General features: G+C 34.3%; 1 protein-coding gene across 3 annotated transcripts in view; it reads right to left on the reverse strand.

Moving 5' to 3' along the window:
- Nucleotides 1-15381, reverse strand: part of CRISP3 (cysteine rich secretory protein 3) — a 49450-nt gene that overhangs the window by 3883 nt on the left and 30186 nt on the right. For 2 of the 3 annotated variants that reach the window (XM_017957928.3, XM_003897719.5), the window contains 6 exons: nt 13304-13343; nt 6075-6148; nt 5138-5254; nt 4249-4336; nt 2420-2565; nt 1916-2013 (listed from right to left, as the gene is read on the reverse strand). In XM_017957928.3, coding sequence (XP_017813417.1) covers nt 1916-2013; nt 2420-2565; nt 4249-4336; nt 5138-5254; nt 6075-6146 — 521 coding nt within the window. In that variant the 5' untranslated portion in view covers nt 6147-6148; nt 13304-13343. Of the gene's footprint in view, nt 1-1915; nt 2014-2419; nt 2566-4248; nt 4337-5137; nt 5255-6074; nt 6150-13303; nt 13344-15381 lie in introns of those variants that run through there. The other variant, XM_009205352.4, reaches the window with a different exon arrangement.

Below are 15381 nucleotides of genomic sequence, written 5' to 3' on the forward strand. Positions count from 1 at the left end.
TTTTTCATTTTTCTGTTTAGTTTATGTTCCAAGGTTAGTATCAGTCACCAAATATACATGGGTATTTATTAAATGTTTTTAATTATGTCAAATAATTAAAAATATAATATTCTCAGAGGATATTCAGACAATAATGCAAATTAAGAGAATAATTCACACATTCATTCACTTTCCTGACCATGGTCTCGCAACCTGAGAAACTGAAACAGGATAATTAAAGTCTAAAGGTTTTAGAGCGTATTTCGATATGGCAACACACTTCATCTCCCAATAGACTTGGTCAAATTGCTAAGATGATGTACCACAAGGTTCTGGCAAGGGTTAAAACATATCCCCTAGGGAGATAAGAAAAGTTCCTGAAGCACAGAAGGTTGCAATATGAAAAATAACATTTAATGTTAAATGTAGCTTATAATTAAAAATAAAAAATACCATAATTTCTATAATGTGAAGAAGGGTAAGTACAGTTTCAGCATAAATTTTGGCTTTTAGGTGGGGTGGTGATTTTCACATGGTTTTTGCTGTATGTTTGTGAAAGGGTATTGTGCTTGGGAAGGTTTGGGAATGTCTAAAGGTGGTGTGTATGAGATGTTTATGTTTGCCAAGAATGGGAATGTTAGGGGAAAAAAAGATTTAATTAATATTAATCTCCTCTGTGTATTCATCTTACAGTGACTAGCCTGTACCTCAATGATGATTATTTTCCTATCGGTAATTATCATCTGAAAATACAAGAAAGCCAAAGTCTTAATTGCACTAAGTAGGTTAACAGTCCAAGTCAATGTAGCTCAATCTCAGCCTTCCTTCACAGAGTATAACTGTAGGTGTGTGAGCACTTAAAAAAATGTGAAATAGACATCAAAGTGTTCTGGAAGTTCTCTTTTTCCTGCTTTCTCTCATTACTACTTCCAACTCTCACTCAGATGCAGACTCAAGATGCTCTCCTCTCATGACCAGGCATTTGGGGGCAGTCTCCCAGGGTCTTTCAATTTTCCACATTAACAATGATAATTCTTTGCTGAAAAATGACCTTACGGGTCATATTTCTCAAACTGGAATCCTACATCACCTGGGATATCTACAGCCTCAAAATAAGTCATGCAGAAAGCTGAGTTTGGGGAAAGCCCCTCCCACTAGTGGTGAACAATTTCAAATATTAAAAGGAAATTAAAGCTAATAGATATGTTGTGAATATATCTTCAATATATCCACAGATTTTTTCTGTGTGAGTAAGTGAAATATATTGCTCGAGAAAAAAAGTGGACTTTCTTCAGGAAACCCAAGATAATTAAGAAATTATGATCTTAACGGTTCCATGAAATGTTTTTGTGGTAAATTCCAAGAAGCAAAAATTTAAGGTATTATCTTTTCTTGGCTCTTTGAAACATATTGGGGATCTCTTGAAAAGTCTTTGAGGTCCAAGATTTAATCATTTCTTAATGTATAATGTGAAATTTTCTGATAAACATGAGTAAGAGCATTTGAGCAGAAAGGACTGATATTACTAAAATGGGTCTTTACTCATTTGTTTGTCACCTTACTTTATCCCTGGACTAATTGTCAAGCTTTCAGTTTCTCGTATGTAAACTTAGCATGAACTGATAAAATTATATTTAGACAACTACACACTACCTGTACTCATGAAGTAACCATGAGCATAGGAAAAGGCAATTGAGCGAGGAGACAAATTATTTTAGGCATGAGGAAAGACAGCTGCCTGTTCAATAACACTTGGAACTAGAACTGAAAACTTTATCTTTCTGCGAAGTAGATTGAATGTGTCTCAACTTTAGAAAACATTTCTAAAGATTAATCTCCTTCACCTTTACTGAAATATGCTTTTTGGTTTGTTTTTATATTAAATATTAAATTGTATTTAGCATTATTGACAATAAACTCTAAAATATATACTTACGTAGGACAATATTGGCAAACATAGTAGTATTTGAGAACTGCTTGATTGGGACAGTAGGCAATTCCACATCCAACGAGGTAGGAAGAGTACCAAACAACCTATAAACCCATAAGTGAACATACGAGAGCACATTAGAGAAGAAGAAAATACTGAAAAGCAAATAGTAGGAAATACAAAATGGAGAAGAATGTTACCGACATATTTTGCCTATACCTTATGGCTATATTTAGTTAAATTATTGAATCAAACTAAAAGACTTTTAAAATATTACATTTCCATGTACATTCCTTTTTGAGACTGTTAGACAAAGATTATGTTTCCCTACCATGATCCTGCAAACTATTGAAAAATGACAGCTCACAGCTGAAATACTCACCAAATGCCAGACTATTCTATATTCACTTGAAAATTTCCCCCAAATTCAACTTGGAATCAGTCAAAATTTGAAGAATCCTTTTTTTAGGGCACTTGTAAAGGAGGTGGTTTTTCATTTCTTCTCTTTACCTGTGTATAATGTCCAACCACTGCATTGGGAGTCTTTGGCCCTACACCAAAGTCAAAATCCTTGTATTCATCAAACCAGCTTTGGATTGCTTGTGACCATGAATTGGGGGCACTTGACATGTAGAGATTCTCACCACATTTTAGACCTAAGAAGGAACAGACCACTCATGAGGAAAGCAATAAAGCATGCAATGGCAAAATACACACCCCCCCACCCGCCCCCCACACACAGCAGAATCCCTGTTTTTTAAATACTGTCCCCAATGCCCATCATTAATGAATATCAACTAATACATAAGGAGGGTGCCTCAGATCCTTATCAGCTATAAGCTGAAGAGAAGCCAGATTTGCCCAATACTTGAGGTTGGTCTCAACATGCAAAACTTTGAGTAGATGGAGAACCCTTTTTTCTTTAATATCTGCTCTCCCTGGATTCATTTATTTACACATTGAATTCTTCACATGGGTGTGCCTTATGAGCTTTCAGCTTTGTAATGTGAGCTTGCTGAAGGCAGACATCAATTTAGTAATTTCTCTCCTGCTCTAGTCCGTATTCACCAGAGATTTTCATATATAGGAATCTGAATAAGTGGTTAGAATTATTATTTTGTGTGAATTTTTTTTAAAAAGTCTTATGCTCAGTCTTTAAGAGCCCAAACATGAAGAAAATGACACCATAAAAGACAATATTTTCACAGGTTACAGGCCTCCTCTTAGCAAATCAGAACATCACAGGCCACACTTTGCTCAAAAAATAAGGAAAAAAGTGCCTTGCAGCCCAGAAATACTTCAGTGCTTTTTCAAGCCCTGAAATTAATATTTATATTTGGATGGCTTAACATGGGAAGTCTACATGGGATGCACTACATGGGATGTAGTTTAAAGAGAGTATAAACTACCTTTGTATAGTTCCTTTAAGAGGGAAAGAAAGAAGCTAAGATTTTAACAATAGATTGGGATTTTCAAGACCATTTCTTTCAATCTTCTGGTGACCATAGTTACCTCCTTTCATAAATTTATTATAGTTTTAATATCAAAAATATAGATAACAATGGCAGTCCTATTTTCAAAACAAGCCAGTTATTTACCACTTGTAAATTTGGCTTGCCTTTACCTATGTTGTTTTTGATAATTCAATAATATTTTATCTGATAGCTCATCCATATGATATTTTATCTAGTTGTTTTTATATTTATTGATGCATAGGTTATGTCTTGCAGGTCATTTTTATTTAGTCTAATATAGTATGCATTGTAAACATCCAGCAAATACGAAAGACATGGCTTACCACCATCAAAAATTCAAAAGAAAATAGTAAAAGCTAATACTGGTGTTAAATATCTTTTTTTGTAAAATTCAGGAACAGTTTGACAAAATTTAAAATATTTTATAAAAACAAAATTAAGTAGGTTTCAAAACACAAATAGGCTCTATATTATCACTAAAAAGGGTACTGATTTAGAAGCCAGAAATTCTAATTCCAGATTTCCTATATATGACATTAATTACCAATCATCATTTTCTTCCAGACTTGGTTTTCTAATCTCTGTAATTGGGAAAGAGATGATCTGTAACCTGCTTTACTCATGAGCTGATTGAGAGGTACAAATGTGATACTGCCTGAGACAGTTTTTGTAAAATTTACGTAAAACCATAAGCTCAGATGGTGCTTCTCAGAGTTATCTCTACATATAGAGATATTCTGTCTTGAAAAAGGTAGCATTAGAAGCAATATTTATTTACAAACTTTTCTTAATGCAACATTATAACATGGTTTCTTATTATTTTACTTGTTGATTTATTCAACAAATATTTCCTAATTTACATACTAGTCTTTCGATCCCTTGGGTTACTGTGTCTGTAATTGCACTGGTTTGCCCACTTTTGGGCATTTGCTGCAGCCTCTTTGTTCCATTCCTGAAACAAGGACAGAAAAAAGATATCCACTTAATATCTCAAACCTCACAGGAGCATAAGCCTTATAATCAGGTTATAGGTTGATTTACATCATCATAAAATTTCTGTGCAAGCATCTTCTGATTTGTATAGTAATCAAATATATATTTTTTTGATGTGCCTTTTTCTGTTCCACAAAGAAATATAGGTAATATGCCTACCCTAAGTAATCAAAAAAAAATCTAGGTTTATAGCCTAATTATTTATGACAGGACAACAGAAACATAAAGATTTTTAGTAGTGATCCTACTCTAAATATTGATAAACATGTGGAGGTGTTGAGATTGCTTTTGCTGACAATGAAGTAATTAGCTGGCTTACTTCACTTTCAGTTATTTTTTCCCCCCACCCCTTCACTGAATATCTTTGGGAGACATGTGGCCTTTGGTACAAGGCCCAGAAAAGTAGATTGTTATTTACGCTAAATGGCATTTATCTTAAACGAAAAAGGTCTTTCTGATCTTAGATTAGGACAGATAAGATAAGGAGCAGAAAAGCATAATGGCTTTTCACTGTATGTCCAAAGATTTGGTTTTGATTCTGCTTCCATAATTTAAATAGCCCTATGAATTTGACATTATGCAACCATTATAAAGAGAAGTTAAGAAATTCAACTCTGCCCATTACACAGCTCAAATGAAATAACAAAATAGAGACAGAACTTTGTAAACCTTGAAGTTATTAAGAGATTTTCGTTGCCAGCCACCTGCTCCTTCCACAGCTTGTTCACACCCCTCTCCTTTGCAATATACCACCTCTTACCATCTTTAGCATGTTGCTGGCAGGTGGAGAGACTGCTCTCCTCAGTTCATTGTGTTTATTTACAATCTCCCTTTGCACTTGTGGTTGGTTGGTTAACAAAGCAGTAAAAGCGGGATCCTAAGGGAAAATAAAATTACAATTATTTTTTAACATTGTTGGAAATTGCGCATAGTAGTAACTATGTTAGCTTGAGGGAACAAGGACCATTTTAAAAAAGTGTTTGAGCCAATACTAGGTAAACACTGTCAATGACAGCCAAAGCTATGACTTTTTAATGGAAAAGTATTATATGAAAGTTTTCAGATTGGGGATATAATTCATGGCATGACAAACTAAAATCTCCTCTGAGGCCACAAACACCAATTTCTGGGTTAAGAGAGGTCTTAATGTGATTTTTCTAGATATATGAGTGACAACATCTTATAGTGACAAGGGTACATGATAGGAATTATTAAGACATTCACACTCAGGCTGCAGCAAAGAAGTGGTAAAGATTGGGCTATATGATTTACCCTAAGACTTTAGGGGGAATTTCTGCCTGAAATGGTGTCTGGTATTTAGAAAAAATGCTTAGGCTCAGTCTAAGTGCATGTGTAACATGCAATACTCTAGTAAAAGAGTTTTATGTATTAGGTAGCAAATTTTATGGGATCACTCAAAAGATAGTTTTACCACATTAAAAAAAGTCTCCAAGGCAATTTGTGGGGTGGAGCAAAGTCATTTAATTAATGAACTTCAATACCCTCATGTGGCTAGGGGCTACCATATCGATCACCACAGCTTTAAACATAATTATGTTAACTATCTTGAGCTACTAATGAGTACTTTATGATGTACCAGACACTCTAGTCCTTTTCACTTTTGAAGATTGATCTAGTAGCTTGCTAGCCCTCATGGTTGCCTGAATTTTTCTGAAGATTTTTGACTTTAACCATACCTTATCTTCATTTGCTGGGAAGGATGGAAGCAGCCCAGCAACCAGGAACAACAGCACTGGGAATAATGTCATTGCTGGGAAAACAAAACCGGTGGAACAGGGATCTGCATTAAAATGATTAGTACATGAATTGCTGAGTAACATGAGGGTGGGAGAAATGTAATGACTTCCATTATCCCAAATTCATTACTAATGTAGCAGAAGACTTGTCACATGGAGTGAGCAGAATGACAGTGGATTCAGCTTTCAAAGTATGCCTCCAACTGGGACTGTAAAGAACAAACCCAAATTCCCTACTGAAGCCCTTGAAGCATGCCTGTAAATGCTAAGGACTTTCTACCTCCTTCTTCTGCAGGTCTGCAGTCTTCTCTGTGTAACTGCTCTCTTTAGGTACTAGGAGTGGATTCTTCACAGTGACAATTCAGTAGCTTCCAACTGTGATTATTACAGGGATACTACTGCATTAGCCTTTGCTGATTTCCTTAAGTGCTGTCTACACTTTTATAAATATACTCTTATTAACATCTCTTCAAATTACAAGTTAGCCTGTGCCAGTTCTTTTCCATCAGGGATCTGGCTCATATACTTGCCATTCTTCGAACCCTAGAAAGTCCTTTAAGTGTATGCTTTTCATGCATACTTTTAAACTACTCTCTTCAACTTTACCTGTGCAGCTAGCATCCTAACTCCTTTCCTCTCAAAACTTTATCTTTAGTACCATGTCTCAAATTTAAAAAGGCAACATTTTTTCCTCTGGAACTTAAACCAAAAAGGTAATAATTTGATTATCACTTTTAAGGGATTACTAACCCTATCTGTATTAATATCCTTAATATGTTCACATTCTTTGTCTCACTAATTCAACTTCTTGGAATCCTACTGAAATTATAAACTATATTGGAAAAGTTTTAAGCATAAAATTTTTATCATGTTATCATTTATAAGAGGTAAAACATTGTAAATTAATTACATGCTTAGTAACAGGGAGCTATAATGTCTAGGTAAATGAGAGTACATCCTCTTATGGCAGTATATTAGACATAAAAACCACTCTATATTTATGGTGGTTTTGTAACCTCAGAGAAAAAGCTTATGCTTCAATGTTAAGTTTAAAAACAAGAAAGCAGAACAAATAATACATGGTAGATCCTTAGCCTTCTGTTTTGGACCGAGTGTTAATAGAAGTAGTGACTCATCCTACAAAAGCTCTTCCTTCTTAGCTATTCACTGATTCCTCCTGAACCTCAGCTCTTGAGGGCTGGGAGTGGGTCTCCCTTAGACTATGAACTCAGCTAACAACAAATCCCCACAGAACTCCCAAAGGAAGAACTTTCCACCCCAAATTAGTCCCCAGCACTAAATTCAGCTTTCCTTTCTGCTAACCAGCACTCTCGCACCCCACCCACTGTGAATCTAAGTATTGGGATGCAGCCTGATACACAATTGCAAAACCCATTTTCATGCTATTAAAGTCAATGTCACAAACCATCCCATCCCAGCACTGCTGCACAATCACCCCACAAATATGGGACTTCGCTGGTATCCATTTGTATCACTTTTTCAAAGATATTTCCAATGTAAGAACAAGAAAATGACAGAAAGAGAGATATACTTTTTGATAACAATTGTGGTTTTACTTTGTCCAATGCATCAATAAATACACTTGAAGCCTGAAAAAAAAAAAGGAATCCATGAAAAATGATAGTGCTAGAATGCAGATCTGGAACTCCAGAACATTTCAAGCTACTAGTGTTACAGATCTTGAAACTCACTCAAAAATAACTTAATCCGGTCCCGCTTCCACCTCTAAATTAATATGTGGATGCTCTAACTCTTAGTGTGCTGTATTTAGGGGTGGGCCCTCTAGTGGGCCTCCTTCAGAATTTGAGAGCAAAAGAGGAAAAGCAGATCCTTATTTTCATTTGTAAGTCAAAGACAATTAGGTATTCTTCTTTCCTTTAGGAGACATTTATCAAATTCTGTACTCTATTCAGGATAACATGTTACAATATTGGTGCACATGATCAAGTGAACAAGACTTGGTTCTTGCCCTCAGAGTCCTGGTATATCATTGCGGGAGCTCGTCATTCAAGTACCCAGAGTGGGAGCTGGTTGAATTTTCTCATGTGTGCAAAACAGGAGAATAAGGTTTTATTTCCTTTTACAGTGATCCATTCGAATGCTTTATGGAGAGAAATGGGGAAGAATCTAGCACAATTCAGGGCTCAGGGAGTAAACAATTCGAATGAGGTAAATATGATAAAGATATATCATCAGCAGTAAGACCAGTAATGGTGACAGAGGGTCGCTGTAATATTTCACTCCATCCTCACCTCTCCTCCCCAGGGACTACTGTAAATAGCAGGTGCAAGTGGAAAATGATTTGTTTGCAATTCCAATTAGTAGCGTCACATAGAAGGTACTAGAAAGAATTTTTTAAAAATTGCCTCTCCTGTCATTTACTTGCATGAAGCAATTTCTAAATGTATTAGTTATACAGTTTTTTCTGCTATTTCTTGGAGATAAACATTAGATTTCTCTTCATTTCCCTTGAAAGAGTTATTTTGCACTTTGTGTAAGTCACTGAGTCCCACCTTTTATATGGTTTTCTGTTCTATTCTGGTTTTCCTTTTTCAAAGAAATTAATAATTCATCTCAAGTGTGATTAGAGAAAAACCAAGTCCCCAGATTTCAAAGATTTATGATTTCAAATAGTGATGGTTTGCTACTAATTCCAGATCTACAGCAGAGCAAATTGTGTCTTTCTGAAGCATACATATCTGTAATACAATTAAACTGTAACATACTGTGCCTTCTTCACACTGATGTTAGGACCACTGGTATGTTTGAAACACTCCCTTGGAAAAGGGAGTGTTATATATTGTCTCAAATGACCTGATATCACTGCATATTGACTGATAACATATATCTACAAAAATTCTATAGGCATATCTCGTCTTAGCAGCCCATTTTGTAGAAATCAGGATTTGCAAATTGGGAAGTAGGACAAATTTGCTTAGTTGATAAGAGAAGAATTAATCAAAAGGTTCATTTATAAAGCAAACCTTTGGCTTCTATTCCAGGCAGAATATCAAAGTAGGCAAGTTTCTTACTGTCACCGCAAAATTAACTCTGAAAGAATTATAGAAGCAAGAGGGAAACAGGGATTCCAAGAAAATACTGAAAAGATAGTGAGAAAATCTGAGGAGAATAAAGTCTTTCATGACTTCTAGAATGTGTATATGGGGGTGTGTGTGTGTGTGTGTGTGTGTGTGCGCGCGCGCGCGCGCGTTGTGTATAATGAATGTGAAGGGGAGGAGAGTGCTGCATCCAACAGCAGTGGTTGGTCTAAAGTAATGCCTGTTAGTTCCCACTCTTGCCTCAAAACAGTCATTGATTCCTCTTTATTTGCAAAATTCTGCAACAACAGAAAAGCGCTTGCTCTAGTGCGATGTGTCAGCAAAGTAGTATCACGGAGCTGTAAGAACCATCCTATGCGGGTCCCGGGCGCGGTGGCTCACTCCTGTAATCCCAGGACTTTGGGAGGCCGAGTGGGGCGGATCACGAGGTCAGGAGATCGAGACCATCCTGGCCAACACGGTGAAACCCCATCTCTACTAAAAATGCAAAAAAATTATCCAGGAGTATCTCTACTAAAAATACAAAAAAATTATCCAGGAGTGGTGGCAGGCGCCTGCAGTCCCAGCTACTCAGGGGGCTGAGGCAGAAGAATGGTGTGAACCCGGGAGGCAGAGCTTGCAGTGAGGCAGAGCTTGCAGTGAGCCGAGATCGCGCCACCGCACTCCAGCCTGGGCGATTTAGCGAGACTCCGCCTCAAAAAACGAAAACGAAAAAAAAAAAAAAAAAAGGAACCATCCTGTGTGAAGGACTGATGATAATAAGGTCATGCGTGATAGCACTCTCCAGTGCTCTTATAGTCACTTATAGTCACACCTTCTTACTCCCTACTGTTGTATGATTCAAATTAGCTTGGCTGCGTCCTCCCAATGCTGTTTCATTCCTGAAATGTAATCTGAGGAGTGGATATAATTCCTTGATTGACTCATAAAAGACATAAGAATAATAGTAAATAATACATAAGGCCACTTCATAAATGAATTGCAAGAATCCTAACAAAATATTAACTCACCAATTTCAAAAATATGTTAAAAATATCATGACCAAGTAAAGTTATATGAGGACTGCAAGAATAATTCAAAATTAGAAAATTCATTGGTAAAATTCATCACATTAACAGATTAAAGCAAAGTAATATGACAAAAATACGTCATTAAATTTAATCCCTATATGTAGTTTTTTTTTTTTTATTTTAAAAGAAAAAATAGAAGAGATCATTAATTTGGTAGGAAGCATATACTGCAAATCTATACCCAATATAATGGTTATTGGAGAAACTCTAGGTGCATTTCATTTAATATTAGGAACAAGAAAAGAATGACTAATACTTTTATTTAACAAAGTACTGGAGAGACCCTAATCAAAGCTGTAAGAAAAGAAAATACATACATATACATGTATATGCATATAATATATACAAGTAATATAACGAATACAATATATAATATATATTTATTACACATAATATATAAATATTAATATATAAATATTTTTATATAATTATATAACATATATTTATATTTATATAAATATTTTATATGTTTATATTTATAAATAAATATTTTATTTATTTAAATAATTATATAATATATATTTATTACACATAATATATAAATATTTTTATATATTAATTTTTAAATAATTAATTTATATATTAATTTTTAAATAATTAATTTATATATTAATTTTTTAAATAATTAATTTATATATTTATTTATATGTAATATTTGTAACCTTTGTAAGGGAAGAGGTAAAATTGTTATTGTTTTCAAATGATACGATCATCTATCTGGAGAACACACCAAAATAAACAATTTTGCTAGATGCACTATCAACTTACAAAAATGCCATTTCTATTACTGGAAATACTCAACTAGAATATAAGATTTAAGAAACACTCATAACAGTTAAAAAAATTATACAGTATCTGGGAAACAATAAACAAATTAAAAATTCTTTTTGGAGAAAATTTTAAAACTTTAATAAAGAACATAGTAGAAGTTCTGAATAAATTGAGAGTTTTGTAATGCTTTAAAATGGTACATGTTAAGGTTAAGATATCAATCCTAAACTAACCTAATTGTTTATTTTAATTCCAATACAAATTTTAAGTGGCTTATGAATAACTAAGTAAACCTTTAAAAGAAGAATTGGCTGGGCGCAGTGGCTCACGCCTGTAATCCTAGCACATTCGGAGGCCGAGGCGGGTGAGTTGCCTGAGCTCAGGAGTTCGAGACCACCCTGTGCAATATGGTGAAACCCCGTCTCTACTAAAAATACAAAAGTTAGCCGGGCATGGTGGTGGTGCATGCCTGTAATCCCAGTTACTGGGGAGGCTGAGGCACGAGAATCGCTTGAAACCGGGAGGTGGAGGTTACAGCGAGCCAAGATTGTGCCACTGCACTCCAGCCTGGGAGACAGAGTGAGACTCCATCTCAAATAAATAAGTAAACAAATAAAATAAAGAAGAATTAATTGGATTATCTTTTCATATTAGTTATTAAGATAGACTTCAAACCTTTGTTGACAAAATTTAATATTACTGTAGGAACAGATAAATCAATCGATGGAGGTAAATACAAAATTTAAGAGACAGACCAAACATCACAGCGTTAAAAAACAAAGGAGGGAGAACAGATTATAGAAATATTTTAAAGGATCATGTGGATTAGAAAAGATGTCAAAAGCATTAATACAAGGGAGTATAATGCGTGCACTATAGGTATAAACACATTTATATACTAGTCACAGCACAGAAAAGTATTTGATGCAATATTTTCTTAAAATTTAATAGTTAATCTTTATTCTGATCACTTTCTTTCATCTTATTATGTATCTGTGATACAGAAAGCAGCCTATGCCAATATGCAAAGTTTGCAAAACTGCTATATTTCATCAAGTAAGAAATTTGTAAAGATACCCAAATAAGAATAGCTGTCTTGCATTTCTTGAGAAGCACTTTTTTTTTCAAGGACGAATTCCCTTCCTTTTACTTGAATTCAATAAGTAACATAACTGAAATTCATAGCAATATCAGATTTACATTACTTGAGAATTCTGACGCTCTTCCTTCCACTTCATCCCTGTCTCTTACAAATCAGAAAGCCCAATTTACCTTACAACTCATCAATGTAGGGTAACTCCCACGCTTGAAACTTGTCATCAATTTAATTACTTTTGATCCGCTTTCAGAAGTCTTAGTCATACAGGCAGACACATTCTAGATTTGGTTTTAACTAGCAAAAGAGGCAACACCGGATCTTCTTTGGCTATTGTAAATACTCCCAGAGTTTCCTGGATAGCATTTAGCCACAGGGAAGAAAAGCATTTTACTTTAAAATCTTCTGTCTAGTGGTAAGTAACCCCTTTCATGTTGTCATTAGGTAGTTCTGTGGTCTCCTAATATCTGATTCTTCATAATCACTTCTAATGTGCTACAGAATATAAAACTGTATGTGGAAATTGCTTCCTTAGATGAAATATGCACGATAGATATTATATTTAAATTACCTACATAAACGTGACTGAGTAGATTGACTTTTGACTGGAAAACGTTTATAAGTCTTTTTTTTTTTTGTACTCTGAGTGCATTTCATGAGGTAAACTGTATTTTATGTTGATGGTCTTTAATAAAATACTTTTTGATCTCGAGATCAGTGCTATAATTTTGTTTTAACCAATTTAAAACTTTTGCTATGGCTTCTCATATAGCTGTATGTTTTAATATTAGTAAAAGTGACTGATGTAAAAGTATGCACACACATATATTCATAGTTTTTCATTTTTCTATTAAAAATAGTTCTAGTACAATTGTTTCCAAAAGTCATAGACATGGGAATTAATTATATTACTTTAGAATGAAAGGTAAAAATTTATTTAAAAATCAAACTGGATAAAAGTGCTTTTGGAATAATAAAGCTGTCTATATATTAGCTTCTCAGCTTAAAATGAATATGTTAAGATGATTACTCTCATTAAAAGTTATCAATAAACTTTGGAAAATCGTAGATAAAATATACTGAATATATCACTTTATCATTGAGAAGGCATAAATGTGTTGTTCACCTTGAAATAAAGGAGTTATCACTTACCAGTGGTTTCCAGAGCAGGATGAAGTATTTATTTCATCTGCTGATAGAAGGAAGGTGGAGAGAGAGAAGGTTAGAGCCATATATATGAAACACCTATTTCCTGTTTTGGCAAATTCTGGTTGTGCAAGTAGCTCTAGATCAACAAGGCCTGAAACAGGATTTGTCATACCAATAGTCTCAGATTTCATTGCTGATTTTCTAATCATGATTTTGAAATTATTTGGTGATTCCTCAAATGCCTTTTAAAAGTAAATTGCTATACCAAGTTTTGTAATTGTGCATTTATTCTTTGAAGCATATATTATAATTTATCCATATTTTTGCTAGTCAATAGTTTGAAAATTCTTAGCCAAATTATTATCATCACAACATTAGAGTTTTTAGAATTACTTCTGTTGGATTGAAATTAAGCTCATAATTTTCATGAACTCTAGAGAACACAATGTTTTTTACAGCTATCTAAAATGCTTATTAATAATCTATTGGACATCACTCTTTTGGATAATAATTTTATCTTTAATGTTTGTAAATACAGGGCCACAGTGACTTTCAGAACTCGATGGCCAAACACACCATAACTCATTGGTATTTCCATGTTCAAAGATGTGCTGTATTTACTTTTACTTTCTGGTTGTATAAAATTAAACATAATATTGGTCTCCATGTTAAATTATCATTATTTGATTCTGTTCATCTATGGAAAATTTCAATCATTCCAGGCTTGTTTCCATAGCACAATAATGAAGTGGGGGGGGACTAACAATTTCAGATTTCCTCTACCTCTAAAATACAATAATCTTAAATACTGAGTTTATCTAAATAAAGAAGTATAAATTAATAAATCACAAGTAGCATATACATAGCACACAGACATTTCTGCATGCTCATGTTGGCATATAGATTGCACCATGTGGTGCACAATTCAAAAGTTTCTGTTCATTTTCATTTTTATGTTTAGATTTATTGATTTATGTAACAAAATATATAATCACAAATCAATGTCTACTCAATAGGCACATTTTAAAATTATGGTTAATTTTAAGTTCAAGAATTAGATACTTCTAAATGTCTGTTTTAAGAGAGTTAAGAACTCAGAAAATCAGGTTGGATTTTACCATTTAAAAAAGGTTAACCATTTGCTGCCATGTCTCCAATTAACTCCTAGAATCTATTTACTTTATGAACATGTGAAGTGGAAGCTCTCAATAAACCAAATCAGCTATGTGGAAAAAAATCACCTTGGAACTACCTTCTACACAATCCTCTTTCTGTGGCAAAATGTATTTTGTGGGCAAGACCAGACTCAGAAGCATCCACAGCCCATTCTCTTCTCCACTTACTGGTGTAGAATGTTGTTAAAAGCTTCATATTTCTGTTCTAATGGAAATGGGCTAAATTTCTGTAACTATGTGTATTGGGAAATTTCTATATTTTATTTTATATCATATTTTATTTGATTTGAGGCAGGATCTCACTCTGTCATCCAGGCTAGAGTGCAGTGGTTAGATCAGAACTCACTGTAGCCTTGAATTTCTGGGCTCAAGGGACTTCCCAAGGAGCTGAGACCATGGTGTGCACTACTATACGCAGCTAAATTTTTAATTTTTTTTGTAGAGACAGAGTCTTGCTATGTTGCCCAGGCTAGTTTCGAACTTCTGGCCTCAAGCAATCCACCTGTCTTGGCCTCCCAAAGTTCTGGAATTATAGGCATGAGCCACTGTACCCACTTTATTAGGAAATTATTATTCTGATTGTAAATTTTCATATTTATCTGTAAATGGGAATAATCTTATTTTTATTTAATTGTGATACATAATATATGTAAGCTGCCTGCCATGTAGGAAGAATTTCCAGTGTTAATTCTCTCCCACTTTGTGTACTTTTCTTCTGTATCTAGACAAATCTACCCCTAATATTTGTAAGTTGTGGGATTGCACTTGAGTTTTATGACATGGTTTGACTTACTAAGCTATAGGCAGTTCTGTGAGAAATTGCCATAAGTAGACACAAAACAGCATAAAAAGGAAAAATATTTTTGCCTCATTATTCAAACTTGATAGTTTTTCTCTAACTTTTTA

The sequence above is a fragment of the Papio anubis genome, chromosome 6, assembly GCF_008728515.1.
Source record: "Papio anubis isolate 15944 chromosome 6, Panubis1.0, whole genome shotgun sequence".
Classification (NCBI taxonomy): domain Eukaryota; kingdom Metazoa; phylum Chordata; class Mammalia; order Primates; family Cercopithecidae; genus Papio; species Papio anubis.